Below are 14,006 nucleotides of genomic sequence, written 5' to 3' on the forward strand. Positions count from 1 at the left end.
GATGTGATACAATAGCTGATATCAACTTGTTTAGCAGGTACAACAAGCGACTACACAAGGAGCTCACGGGAGAAGAATACTACAACGATTAGGAAGAAGAAGACGATTTCTCAGCCTTTGATCCCTCGAAGAATCTTGAGGACATGCACTCGTAGAATGTCAAGAGTTGGATCACCACCGGATCTCTCTTTCTCGATCAGCTTTCTCTCTCTTTTGTATTCTCTGCTCTCTCCTCTGTTTATCTCGTGTTTGTTGATGATGAAAATAATCTTTTTTGGCCATTAGGCTTTGTAACAAACTTTTGAGCTGAGCCAGCTCGACATGTAATGGGTTCAACTCGTATACCACTTTGAATATGGTCGACAAAAAATATATACAGAGAGAGAAATAAAAAGAAACGACACGAATGTAAGATAAAAGACAAATTTTAAAAAATGAGGATCAATATTGTACAAACAGCGAGGAGTATCACGTGTAAGTGCAAATGAGACAAAAAAAAGTGTAGTAAGTAAAAGACACACAAAACTAGTTAACATGATTCGATTCGTACATCTTCTGAACCTCGTCTAGATTTCATTCACTTAACAAAATAGGTTAGTTATGAAGATAAGTATCAAGCACGCGTGCATTGATCCATCCAACAACACGAGAGCATCATTATCTTCAAACAGTTGCAAACTTCATAAACCACCAACCAAGTCTGGCTTAAAAAAGTAATGGTCAGATTATCTTTCTCCAAAATTATAGTTATATCTATTAAAACTGGAAAAATAATAGCGAGTTACTTAAAGTATTAGCCATCGCATAACTGGCCATGCAAAGTAAAGAAATACATACTCAACTACACGTAACATCCCTGAACTTTATGTTGTTATGTAGCCAACTTCACTACTTAATTTAATTATTAGGAAATCGTCACATGGACGTCGGAGATGGTAATGCCATGTGATTAGCCGTTTGGTTAGTTTAAAACCGATCCACACGACCCAAACTAAAATAAAATCCAGCCCATTTTTAATAGAAGAGTGTTAGTGCACAACAATTAAAATCCGACATCGACCCAGATTAAAAAAAAAAATCCGACACAACCCAATCAAATATGATCTTAACCGGTTGTTTCATTATTTTTCATCCTCAACGTCGAAGAAAACCAGAGACCTAAAATCAAAACAGATCAAAGTGAAGAGACACCATTCCACAGAGCTAAATAGGTAAGATTCGCTGAACCCATCAGAGAGATGTTTGTGTTTTGCTCGATTGTGAGATGAGATGTGAGTAATTGACCGGTTGTTTCACAGATAGATATAAAATCAGGGTCATCAAGAAACAGTAGGAACAAAGGTTATGGTGGTCGCAAATTGTGTGCTTGTCGGTTGCCAGAAAATGTTTTCACAATTTGGACAGACAAAAATTTAGGCCGAAGGTTCTTTGGGTGCGAATTATACAAGGTGTAGATCGAACAAATGATTTTTTGGGATGCTTTACTAGTAATGGGATGGGTTGTAACATGTTTTGTTGTGTCATCAGGAAGAAGGGAATATGCATTGTTCTTATTGCAAGTGGCTTGATGAAGAAGAAGTTAATGGTTGGCCAAAGATTCAAGGGGCGCCGTAAAGAAGAAACGGAATTTGGAAAGGGAAAGTGGTGATGGAAGAGTTGTAAACAATTCCTAAGAGAGTGGCTTTGTTGAAACGGTTAAACCGATATAGATACTAGTACCACTGAATACTGATGATAGTGGCTCGTTCGCCAGGTACCGTTAGAAAAACATTACGACCAACCGAAGAAAGAAAATAAGTTACATAGAGACAATAACATATGCACCACAACAGACACTTGCATATGTTTCTGAAAGGAGGAGAATGACATGTTCTTCAGATACGCGATTCCATTTTCTTGACAACATCTTCGATGGCTGGAATATTTTTCTTGAATGTTGACCATTGTTCGTCTGTTAAGCTTATTCCTGCATACATAAAAATAAAATATTTATATATCAGAGACTGGAAACAGATCATGGCATGTCCATTTTGGCTGCTTGAACACAGTTCACTAGTTTGTTATACTTTTCGAAGAGCGGATTGCGTGTGGTCTTAATGAGGATGACGATGAACCTCTCACAACATTAATCTTCCGGACGACTCCTATGGATTTTGACAAGGGTAGATGACTTCCTTAACGACCATGACTATGCTGTTCCTAGGGTTATTTAGGGATGTTTTAATCAGCATGAGTGTGAACATCACCGAAACATAGTCATGGTGTTTGAAGAAGTCATCTTCGGATACATTTGTTTATCTGTAAGCAGATTGTTGTTGTTGTGAGGTCCAACGTCATCCAAAACATGAAAGCTGCTAGTCATCCTCTTCAAGGGAAGACTAGAGTCAACTAAATTCAGCACCCTAAAGGGAGACTTCTGTGTAGTATCAACTGAAGAATTTTTCAAGTTATATTATCCATAAAAGAAAAAAAAAAAAAATAGAAAACATGGTGAGCAGCCAAAATGGGTCTAAGCATTTTAGTATACTAAAAGTGGAACTTAATACATCCAAAACAACAAGAACTCTAAGTAAATGATTTAATATAGTAAGATGTTAAAAGAGAGTGATGGGTGTGGTAGTAGTACCTTTAGAAGAAGGAAGCTCTTTGCCGTCTTTCTTGTAATACTCTCTGATGGAAACCAAACTCTTTCCCCTAAACTCCTGAATCGTCACTCTCCTCTTATCCGACAGCTACACAAAACCCATAGACCCTAATTTTATAAGTAAATGATTTAATATAGTATGAGATTATTGCTTTTATAGTGACCCCTTTTACCCTGCAAATGATGAGATCGCCGTCATCGTCCAACTCTTTGTTTCCCTCCTTAGCTCTGTCTTCTTCTTCCTCATCCTTGTCCTGTTGTTGTTTCGACTCCACTTCTTCGAGGAACGACTTGACGATGCCGCGTACGAACGCCTTGTGAGATTTATCAGAGAGATCGATGCCGAGTCTCTCCGAAGCGAGGTTACGGACCTTGAACTCTGTCATCTCCGTCATGTCCGATTCGTTCAGGATCTCTCGCACCGTTTCCTCGATCTTCACCTTGCTTTCTTCATCCATCTTTAGGGTTTATTTTTTCTTTCTTTTGGCGGCGGCTTCTCCCTGAGTATTCTGTCGTCTAAGTTTTAAAACGGAGAGGTTAACCAAATCAGGTCATCGGAGATTTCTCCTCTTGTCCGGTTTGGCCCCGGTTCAATGATCCTACGTGGCAGCCGTTAGCTCACTCTACGTATAAGTTGAGTGAGCCCCCGATACTTCAACCGGAGTCAGCTTTTTGACAATCTGGTTCGGTTAAGCAGTTACTAGATTCTATACTTTGATGCAATTGATTTAATAAATAACCCAAAGACAAAACAATATTTGGTTTACTCAAAAAGATTCTGTTATTAGTTCAGTTTTCATTTTCTTGAAAATCTATATTATAATATATCAGTTTTTTTTGCTCACTCCTCAGCGCGCCAGTGTCAAGCCTATGGCTCGAACCCGGGTTATTGAGATATAAACACCAAAATTTATACCACTAAGCTAACTGATACCTTTGTACATTGATGGCCGAACCTAATATATATTTATGAAGGTCGGAAGCCATTGCTTCTTCGGCTTCCTCTGAGGGTCGGGCCTACAAGTGTGTTATGGGTTTCATTTTTAAATGGGATTCATCACGTTATATGAAAAAAGCTTAAGTTTGCAACAATTATGGTTTTCCTATACTGTAAACTATTGTAGTTTAATATGGGTTCTTTTCATTATTGTCTCAAACAAGTCTGAGTTACAGAGTTGCGCCGTGTGTATGTTCGTAATCTATTTTTTCACCGGTGAACTCTTCATGTCTCCATCTTAAATCGCTTGATCATAAATGTTCCTGATTTGTAGCCCCTCTGTAAACCATATATATATATGATTCTCATCTTTGATGAACTCAATCTGCATCTCCACAAAACTCATTGATTCCTCTTAGCTTTAACCATCTTTTAGAAAATGTTTCTCTCTGCCTCTCCAGTTCGTCAAACCGGCGTCCCGGCGTCCGTCACTCAACCTTCGAGTCTCTCCGTCTTGGTCTTAGTAGTCAGAGTATAGCCTCTGGCTTCCTCCGCTTCTGGGATTCCCTGAACTTCAAGAAAGACAGAGAGTTTGTGGGAATCACGGTTCTTTTCCTCGATGAAAAGGTAAGTTAATCTTCGATTTATCACACTTATTTAACATAATTGTTTTAATTTATTTCCTGATTCTTTGTTGGATAATACTATTTGCAGATTCCGTGATTCATGGGTTTACTCCCGTCGGACATGCTAATCATTACATGTTATCTTTGAAAGCAGATTCCATTGTGAAAGTCGATCGTTTTGAGGTTGCTAGGTGCTCCAAGTGATTGCGAACACAAACCTAGAAATTGGTAAACATAGCATATTTGGCAGCTCCAAGCAAGATTACAATCAGACAAATTCAAGTGGAATGACATACCAACAACTGAAACTGGTAATTAGTCAACAACTTATCCCATATTTTCCTTATCTGAAAAAATCTACTGTGTTTCTGATCTATTTTTCCATCTACGCAACTTTAGCCTCTGTCATGGATAGCTCTCTCCCAAGAATTGCATTGACTATGGTTTCTGGGAAGAAAAAGATCTTGCTCCTGAAAAAAGACTGTGACAACCCTGTTGTAAGATTTTAGTTTGTGCTGAACAAAAAACCTTGATTTATTTTCTATTTAGTATAGTGATAGTTGTTGACAATCATTAGTTATTTGCCAATATATTTTTTATGCGGCATTTCAGAACTCTCCATTCCAAGCGGAACAGCAGATGAAAGCTAATTTTTCTGGAAGCTCATCGACTTCAAGACAGAATCAGAAGATAGATGTTGGTGGGAGGTTAATCAAAGGAATACTTCAGAGAAGTGAGACGGCCTAGCCAGACTTCATCTTTTGTACAGCCTGAGCAAAGAGTGGAACCCACAAAACACGAGAGAAGAAAAAACAAAACACGAAATTAACATATTCAGATCTTCTCTCTTGCATGTCTAACATCTGGCGCCGACGAAACTCAACAACCACGGCAGACGAAACTGATGCAAGTAAACCTCTCATCAATCATGCTTACAATCAATCTACGCTTTTCAATCTCACAAACTAAGAAACAATTTTACCTACATGAATCGGGAAATTAGTGCCCACATTCCCGACATAGAGAAAAAAAAGAGTTGAAATCCTAACAGTTTTTTCAGTATTAGACTAAACCACAGATTCAAGGCCCAGTTATTTTGAAACCCTAACATTTTAAATCTAAATTTATTATCTTTTTCCATGCACTATTTGATTTATATACAAACAACTACCTAAGTAAACACTAACAAGTTTCATCACCCTCAACTTTGAACATATAAGATATAAAAATATCAACATATGACTTCATCGTTCATTCTTATATCAACCTCATCAACTTATGTAATATCCAAAGTCCCATCAATCACATTATAGACAAAAAACAATAAAATCTCGTAAACAAAACTATACAATACACCTATAATGTAGCCGACCCCGCGCTTGCGCGGGGACTATGCACCTAGTAAATTATAACGATACCAATATAAACCTAAATTTTAAACTGAAGTAGTCATCAAATTTCAACCCAAAATTTTAATCAAAATTAACCAGAAAATCTAACTTCTTAGATAAAATTAAACGGAAACCAAAATCTTGTTAATTTGATAACATTTTCTTAACCAAACTAACCACATGCAAAACAAAATTTTCGTTCAGTTAGATTCAGCAATATTTTGTGCTTAACTAAACTAAACAAAAAAAAAACGAATAAACTGAACCGAACTAGCCATTTGGACAGAACCCACATCCTATTCGCAAATGTTTCACGAGCGGTTTAAGGTTACTTTTTCTATGTTTTCTTGCATGTTCACGTACTTTGAAACTGGAGAGTACTTTTACCCTTACTTTAACTATTTCTCTTCCCTTAAAACTCTTCTGGTGGACAATTAAAACTGACCGAACTAGAAGATAGAAAATAGTTTAGTTTCATACCTTTTTTGATGTACTATTAGTATATTATTTTACCCTTCCATTTTTATTCTGTTAAATTTTGATTGTTGAAATATATATAGCTAATGTATTTGATATAATAAATTGTAACTTTTTATTCTCTAAATTATAACATCCAATTTGATATGAATATTTTTAATTTTAATATTATACTGAAAATATATGTATCTGAAAATTGTGGATGTGGACAAGATTTGTGTCAAGTAGTTTTGTGGTTTATGGTCAAGTAGTTTTATGGTTATATATGTTTGATTTGAATTGATTGATAGATGTGAACGCATAAAACTGGTCAAGCAATATGAAATTTTTGAGCAGTGGTAGTAATGATAGTGTAGGTTATGGAGATGTGGATTCGATGGTTAGAGGATAGGAGTTTCGAAAAGGTGAGATGTGGATAGAATCGGTGTGGTCATGAACAGCAGATGAAAATGATCAAAGGTGATGTGGTCATGGATCATCTTTCAGGATTTTTATACGGCGGCCTCCGCTGTTCTGCGACGAAAGGGGATCTCCGTCAATCACTACCGGAGGTTTAGAATTAAATTAGAAGAGGTAGGCTCAGATTCGTCGTATCTTAAAGAAGATCAGACAGCTTTGTTGAAACTCAGTTAAGAATTCTTGATTTTCATATTTTGAAGGTGGTGAAGGTGAGAATATATGGTTTTAGAGTTCGTGTGAAAGAGAAGCATTCGGGTGAAAGAGATGTGGTCCCGAAAAAGTGATGCGTTTTTTAAGTTTTTTAATGTGTAACTAAGATACCAACAAAATATTAATTTTTATGTTTTTTAATGAGTAACCAAACTGGTTCTGGTTCTAGGAGCAATTGAGACAATAGAAATTTTTACGTATGTCTACACGTAAATATTTCATGTTTCACTATATGAAATACCGCAAGTTCTAAAACTGACAAATGAGAATAATCTCTTCCATGTAATATAACTTCCCATCTTCAAATTTTTCTTTTTCCATAACTGCGTTCTAATGCAATGGCCTGTTGAGAGAGGACATAATCTCCAAAACTCGTGGAGAAGACAAAAGATGGATAACTTAAATTTATATACTGTTTTTAAGACTGAACTAGCTGTTTCCTTCGTCATCTTATTTACGCATCTGCTGCTTGTCACTTGCACTTGTCCTTGTGGTGAGCTCCGGTGGACGAAGAAGCGGCGGTTTCAACATATTGCTCGGCGAGTTTCTTAATCTTGTCGCCTTCCTTGATCAAGAAGTTAGCACTCTTGGCTTTGCTATGATACTTCATCACTTTCTCTCTGGTTTTCGTCACTGCCCATCTGTACTGATCCACGTTTATCACTCCGCTCTTACACAGTGGTCTGATATGTTCTTTGATGTATGCTTCAACCTATAAAAGAACAAAAGGAGAGAACTGTCAGGAAATGAGCGATTTTGACATAAGAAATTTAATAGCTTTTATTACCTTCTTGATGATGGAGTCACTGAACCCATCAGCTTTGCTTTTCTCTTCTTTAGACGGCTTCTCGCTTGGATTACAGTTTGGGATCCTTGTGGGAAGTTTCTTCTCTTGAATGGAAGTCTTCTCGAAGTTTGAAGCAATGAACTCCCTGTGCGTATTGCTCTCACACTCTGAATCAGGTGCTTTAGCTTGAAGACCGTTATCAGCAGATCCTTCAGTGAGAGGTTTCTCAACTAGTTTCTCTGTACCAGGTCCGTAGAGTTCTTCACATTCAGTTAAAGAAAGGATCTCACCTCCCTCTCCTTCTCCCTCGCCCTCAGCTTCAGGTACAGGCTCCATAGGAACAAAGCTCTTCCCATCTTCTTCAACATTTGTTGTCCCTTCCTGGTTTATTGTTGTTTCTTCATTCCCCAAGACCTTAGATTGATTTAGAACTTTCTCAGGTTGAACAGTGGATAAAACTACCTTCACCTTAGTCAAACCTTCATCCTGATGTGCTTCTGAAGCTTTTGTAGCCTTGGTAGCACCGATGTAGTCTTCGTCATCCAACTCATACTCAAAATCCCCAAAGATGTCTGTATCAGGAACTGAACCAGTGTCCAGTACATTATCTGGGCCTACTACCTCCCTAGCTTTGTCCAGAGAACTGTCTTCTTTATCTGGAGGAACTTCTGATGAACGGTTCGGGCTGTTTGGTGGTGAATCAACGAGACCTGCTGCTCTGAGCGCTTGAAGGACAGCTAAATCATCTGAATCTTTATCATCGACATGTTCTATTCCGTTATTAGACAGTGGTGGTGAAGTAATTGGTTCTACAGCCTTATTGTCCATCGCTTTGCTCTCTGAATGCTGCAGTATTTCTTGGGAGCATAGATTCAGATACACAACCTTGCTACTTGATTTGTCAGCGATCACTTTCTCGATATTTATAGCATCTGCAACGGCTAGTTCTGTTGCTGCACTTCTTCGAACTTCCAGAAGATTTTCTTTCTTCAATAAATGTTCTGTCAGCCGGTATAATTGTGCCTGCAGCAAGAGTGATTGGCTTATGAACAAAAACAAGCACATAGAGTGATTGGCTAGCTATTTCACCAGTTTTTTTTTTTCAAATCAACAACAAATAACCGTGTACACATGGCACTCATTAAGCTATAGACAAGCATGAAATCTGGTATTGTAGACCTCCTCTACAAGTGAAACATGTGCTAATAGCTCAAGCCTATTCTGCTATCAAACCCAGAGCTAAAAGAATATCAAAAGCCAGTGAGTTCCCCTTCAATATCTAGAACCAGGTAACTTATTATGAGCCTAGAACTAAACAATACCACGAAGAATTAGAAACTGAAGTAAAAAGCTATTCACGTACCTGCCTAACTGCAACAGGAACTTTATTATGGCGACTGGTCGCAAGGTTTGGCCTCATATCAGCTGGAAGTTGAGCCTGACAGCAATCGTAGAAACAAACAAGCAACAATTTCAAAACAACAGATATGTAAAAGCTGACAAAGCAAGGGCCGAGAATCACACACCAACAATGGATAATTCCCTTTGAGCTCAGGAGAGCCTTCTTTATCTTCGCTTGAGTTGCTGCCTGCTAAAGCTTTCTTTCTTGCAAGAACCTGCAATGCCCATTTCCTTTTGTCTTTCTTCAGCTCATCCGGATTCTCAAAAATAGGCGGTTTGCTTCCCGAGTTTATTTTTGATCCAGCAGCATTTGAGTTGTTCCCTTTGACATCACTGCTCTTTGGTAAGGTCTTGTCCATTCCTGTTTCTTTCGATCCCACAAGAGGTTTGATATCATGATTTCTCGGGAACACAGAGGTATCTGCCAAATATAATCTGGAGAGAATAGGATTTGAAGCCTGTGGGGCTTCAGCTGAAACATTTTTCTCGGTGTCAGCTGGATTTTTCTTCAAGAGGCTAAGAACAGACTTCAGAGTCTCAATTTTCTCAGGCTTTCCAGCTTTCATGCACCGATGCTTCCAGAACTCAACTTCACAGTCCCGATGCCATGCACTTTTCCGCTTCCCATTTGTATCTGCATAAACTTTCTTAGTGAGATTCTCTCGGACTTTTCCTTTCTGCAGCATCAATTTCTTTGCCTTCAATGCCAGAGCCGGAATTTTTCTAGGTGCTTCATCCGTTTTGGAACCTGCCACAGCAGCTCTGAAGGCGGCCAAGAGTTTTGGATCAAACTGGTCTTTTCTGATGTCTTCCATTGATTTGTTACGAACGGCCTCTCTTATTTCTTTCCTTAGTTTCTCAACCAGAACCAATGACTCTTTATCATCTTCCGGTGTCTTCTTAATCTTCTTTACCCTCAAACCAACAGCATTCTCTCCTTCTGAAGACTTATCCGTAGTATTTGGAAGCGTGGGTTTCTTTTTACTCCCAAATCCTTTAACAATACTGAATATATCAACAGTTGTATTGTTTGAAGGGGATCTGCTCTCGTGCTGAATGGTAGCTTTTTCTTCCATTTCCTCTAGCGTTGGTTTAACGAGACGTTCTGCAATCTCTGCCTTGATTTTCGAATTGTCATCATCACGACTGGTAAAGAAATGGCACAAAGAAATGACACACGCTCAAACATTTGACACCAATCAGAGTAAAGAGGGAATGATGGTACCAAGAAAAGAAGATTTCGTCTGTGAAACTGACCTGCAATCTGAATGTTTTCTCTTTAAGCTGACAACACTAGCAACATCTGAGTTGGAAAAGGCTGTACTAGAAAGAGCTGGCAAACACAATACATCATGTTGGACCATGTTAGACTATGCAGATGTAGGTAATGATCCATTTGCATTTAGCCATAAAAATGAAAGAAAGCAGAAGATAAGCATGACAACAAAGGAAAGTATGTTTCTTACATTTCTCAACATTGACCGGTAGACACTCCTTTTCTTCAAGTCCTATAACAGGGTCTACAGTTGCACAGAAGGCAAAAATATCACGCCCAGAAGCAACAAGGGACAAAGCATATTGAGAATCTATACGTGACAAGAACGCACAACTAAGCCTCAGAGAACTTTGTATTAATAATCAATATACCTGCTCTAGTCTCCATCTGTGCAGCAAACAACGGCTGATTTGACTCAAGTGGTAATTCAGATGATAATTGATGTGGTAAGGACTGCATGAGCTCCGATTTTCCTGGGACTTGCTCTGTATTTTCCTTCCTACCCGAGTTATCAGGATCTCCGTACACCGTAGCTTGAACTAACGATGCAGTGGTATCACTTGGTTTCATAGGCCACTCGTCTCCTTTGACTGTTGATACGACAAGAGCTGTCTCGCCATCATCAGCAACTGTGACTGAAAAATTTCCAGAATAAATTGCCTCGACTGAGCATCCGTTATTTGTGCTTTCAGGAATCTCCAGGGGCTTTGTTGTCTCCATTGGTGAAGCATCAGATTCGAGTGGTTTTTCACTTGAGAGACACCTGTTCACACACAAAGGACGAGAGACTATGACAAGATAGCTGAAAAATATAGAGAAAGGGGATAATATGGTTAACTGTATCTTTTCTAATTAAGGAAATCAGTGAAAGGCTCGAAGCTCTCCCATAAAACTATGTCTACCTAATCGGCTAATACTAACAAAGACAATTAAATGAACGTCGCATTGGTGAAATAAATCGAATCATAATTTATGCAATCATCTATAGTCATTATATGAATGGAACCTACCTCGGACATACCCATGTATCCTCTGATGTGATTTCCAGATCAAAACCCACACAAACAGCATGATACCTGTAAAGACATAGAGGAAGCAAACAATTAGAAGGTAGCTTTTATGATCAAATTATAAGACCAGAAAAGAATGCTCTAAAGATGAACAATCTAGAGCAATAGAAAGTAAGTACATGGACGTGCAAGATTACAAAGACCAGTATACATATCATATAATAAACTTCCTTCTTGCGATGGTGATCGCTAAAAACCGGTAGGGAAACTAAGCTATCAACACAATAATCTTTATCTAAAAGCACAGAAGACACAAACATTATATGGCACGGTAACAACTTAGATAGCACCAGGAGTTCACCAGACAAAGAACTTCAGTTATCCAACAAAGGAGGTAAAAGAACCAAGATGACAGATTACACATAAGAAACAGGCCATGAATAAGGTTCAACAGGCAATAGTTACCATGTGTCACAAGAATCACAAGCAATTGATGTATCGAGGTTGGAATCCCCTCCAATGTAATTGAAAGTGTTACGGATCTTGCAGAGATCTCCATCTAAACAGATAACTGCCTACAAAATGATTAGGAAAGGTAAACAACGTAGTTTGTAGTGACTTGGAAAAGGCATATATGATAATACTTACATTTTCGTCAATGTAGTGTGACGGAGAAGAGAGGGCGTCAGTGTCCTCCTCAACGCACCAATCTTCATCCCTACATGTATATGATAGTAACGCTTAACGTCAGCAGATTACAGCAGTTTTTCAGCACTACAGTAATCTATAGTAAGAAGATTTCCATTTTGAAGTTTTCAATCACTTGATCATGTTATGTCATTTAGTATACATGATAAGCCACTCAACAAAGACACCAGGTTAGATCGTTGAGGAAAGTAAAGTTCTTCAGCGAGGAAAAGAGAAGCATGAAAATAGTACCCAGATAGCGAAACCTCATCAACCTTGCTGCTTTCCCCAAAATCATTCACCTTCACAGCCAAACAAAAAAAAACATATCAGCTAACTCCACTTACAAAAATGATGAGAAATGTTGGAGACTGAAAGAAAGAGATATTAGACTACTTACAGGGACACATGTAATCAACTGAAACTCTCTCTGACAGAGAGGGCAGAGGTTCATAATCGAAGACCAATTATCAATGCATTCAAAGCAGAACCTGAAGATTTATCAAACACAGACAAAAATAATCAGTCTCCTGCTGCTTGACACAGAGTGCACTAGCACACAAAGCAGTGAGGTGAGGCAGCTGTAAGGAGGACTCAAAGAAAACATAGAGCTAAAGGGAAAGAAGCTATTGTTTACCAGTGCTGACAACAATCAAGAAGGCCTCTATCAACAATGATGTCCATGCAAATCCCACACCTTTCCCCTTCAAATCCAGCCATATCCTGTTCAAAAACAAACTAAAAAAATCAAAACTAATGCACAAACACACTTTTACACATAACCACCTCATCCTTGAGAGTAAGAAAACACAACAAGCCCTAGAAAACGTGACACGAATAAAATAAAATCCTTAACGCAGAGGTTAATTTTCATGATTATAACTCTGAATCTACATATACAAACAAGTGTTTGCAGCTCCAGGTTCAAAAGATGAAAAAAAGTGGACCCAATGATTAGGTCAACAAAAATAGGCACAGAAAGGTCCAAGTTTACACTAACATTATGTCCAACTTCACCAGCTTCGTCTTCAAGCAAGTTCCCAGCGTCGAAATCGAGCTCCATTTTCTGGAAACACAAGAAAAAAAAGAAAAACCCAGACGAAGTGATCAAAGATGAAATCGATTTCCTCCGACCTGAAGAAAAGTTCTTTGAACAGGAAGAATCCACCTACCTCCGATCAGAAACTACGAAACCTTAGAGAAAAATCTCCAGAAACCCACCCCAGGATGAAATTAAAATATCTTCCGAGGAAATTGATGAAAAAGGTGAAGTTTTTTCCTCTCGCCAAGGGCAAAACGGGAAAGAGGTGTGAAATTTCACGGAGGGAGAAGATGACGTCACCTCCTATACAGACTTAAGAAGGGAAATAAATGAAACTACGTCTTTCGTCTCGCTGAAGAATAAAAATTTCCATTTTTACAACGAAAGAGAGACCACACGTGCTTTTATTCACCTTTCTGGGTCGACGAGTCTAACTTTCTGATTCATGTGGGCCATTTACGTGAACTCACAAATAAATTGAGCCCAGCGTTGTATAACTTGAATTCGTTCGACATCACTTTACCTATTTTCTTCTCAGCCCCGTATGTTCCTTTTAAATCCAAAAAGCCCCTTCAAATTTTCTTTATTTCGAAATCAACCCCATAGTTTTTCTTTCTCTTTATTTTTCTGATCAAATCTTTGCCTCCTTAGACCACCCACAATAGGGTGTTGAAACACTTTATCAACTGTTGAAAGTGATGCAATAACGGTGTAAGAAATGTTGTTATCTACGTGGTATACTCATCTGTTGTAAAGTTTCAACAGCTGAAAAAAATAAAATTGGGGTATGCATTGCCACTTGTCACAAAATGGTTGGCTAGAACATTTGGAGCGTGCACGGAGTATCACGATTTACTTTTCTTTTTCTTTTTTTTTTTTTAAATCTAGATAAGATTTAAATACTATCTCCTGATTGGCTGTGCAGGTTACTTTTGATTTTTTTTCTCACCCAATAATTCAAACACAATTTTTATATAATAAAACTTTTTTGAAAAAAAATAAAAATTATATCAAAATTTAAGATTTTTTTCCTCTATAAATAGAGACCACTCTCATCTC

General features: G+C 38.1%; 2 protein-coding genes across 2 annotated transcripts; both read right to left on the reverse strand.

Moving 5' to 3' along the window:
• Positions 1-1,682: 1,682 nt before the first annotated feature.
• On the reverse strand, positions 1,683-3,242 carry LOC106388541 (RNA polymerase II transcriptional coactivator KELP). The gene is made up of 3 exons (XM_013828631.3): positions 2,818-3,242; positions 2,627-2,732; positions 1,683-1,966 (listed from the first exon to the last, which is right to left on the reverse strand). Exons 1-3 carry the CDS (start codon positions 3,100-3,102, stop codon positions 1,875-1,877), a joined length of 483 nt encoding a protein of 160 aa, XP_013684085.2. The 5' UTR covers positions 3,103-3,242; the 3' UTR covers positions 1,683-1,874.
• A 3,749-nt stretch (positions 3,243-6,991) lies between these two features.
• LOC106388542 (uncharacterized protein At4g10930) lies at positions 6,992-13,328 on the reverse strand. The gene is made up of 15 exons (XM_048750951.1): positions 13,078-13,328; positions 12,906-12,971; positions 12,543-12,628; positions 12,306-12,396; positions 12,158-12,207; positions 11,867-11,936; positions 11,684-11,793; positions 11,219-11,284; positions 10,580-10,971; positions 10,399-10,452; positions 10,190-10,265; positions 9,058-10,078; positions 8,895-8,969; positions 7,532-8,554; positions 6,992-7,456 (listed from the first exon to the last, which is right to left on the reverse strand). Exons 2-15 carry the CDS (start codon positions 12,966-12,968, stop codon positions 7,217-7,219), a joined length of 3,417 nt encoding a protein of 1,138 aa, XP_048606908.1. The 5' UTR covers positions 12,969-12,971; positions 13,078-13,328; the 3' UTR covers positions 6,992-7,216.
• Between the last annotated feature and the right edge of the window lie 678 nt (positions 13,329-14,006).

This window comes from Brassica napus, chromosome C3 (assembly GCF_020379485.1).
Source record: "Brassica napus cultivar Da-Ae chromosome C3, Da-Ae, whole genome shotgun sequence".
Taxonomy (NCBI): Eukaryota; Viridiplantae; Streptophyta; class Magnoliopsida; order Brassicales; family Brassicaceae; genus Brassica; species Brassica napus.

Coding starts and splice junctions, on each gene's coding strand:
- LOC106388542 (XM_048750951.1), bottom strand. CDS start 12,968: ATGGAGCTCGATTTCGACGCTGGGAACTTGCTTGAAGACGAAGCTGGT. Junction 12,629..12,905: donor CTGGTGAAGTTGGACATAAT/GTTAGTGTAAAC, acceptor GTTTTTGAACAG/GATATGGCTGGATTTGAAGG. Junction 10,079..10,189: donor AGAAAACATTCAGATTGCAG/GTCAGTTTCACA, acceptor TTTCTTTACCAG/TCGTGATGATGACAATTCGA.
- LOC106388541 (XM_013828631.3), bottom strand. CDS start 3,102: ATGGATGAAGAAAGCAAGGTGAAGATCGAGGAAACGGTGCGAGAGATC. Junction 2,733..2,817: donor GCGATCTCATCATTTGCAGG/GTAAAAGGGGTC, acceptor GGTTTTGTGTAG/CTGTCGGATAAGAGGAGAGT. Junction 1,967..2,626: donor AGAGCTTCCTTCTTCTAAAG/GTACTACTACCA, acceptor TTATGTATGCAG/GAATAAGCTTAACAGACGAA.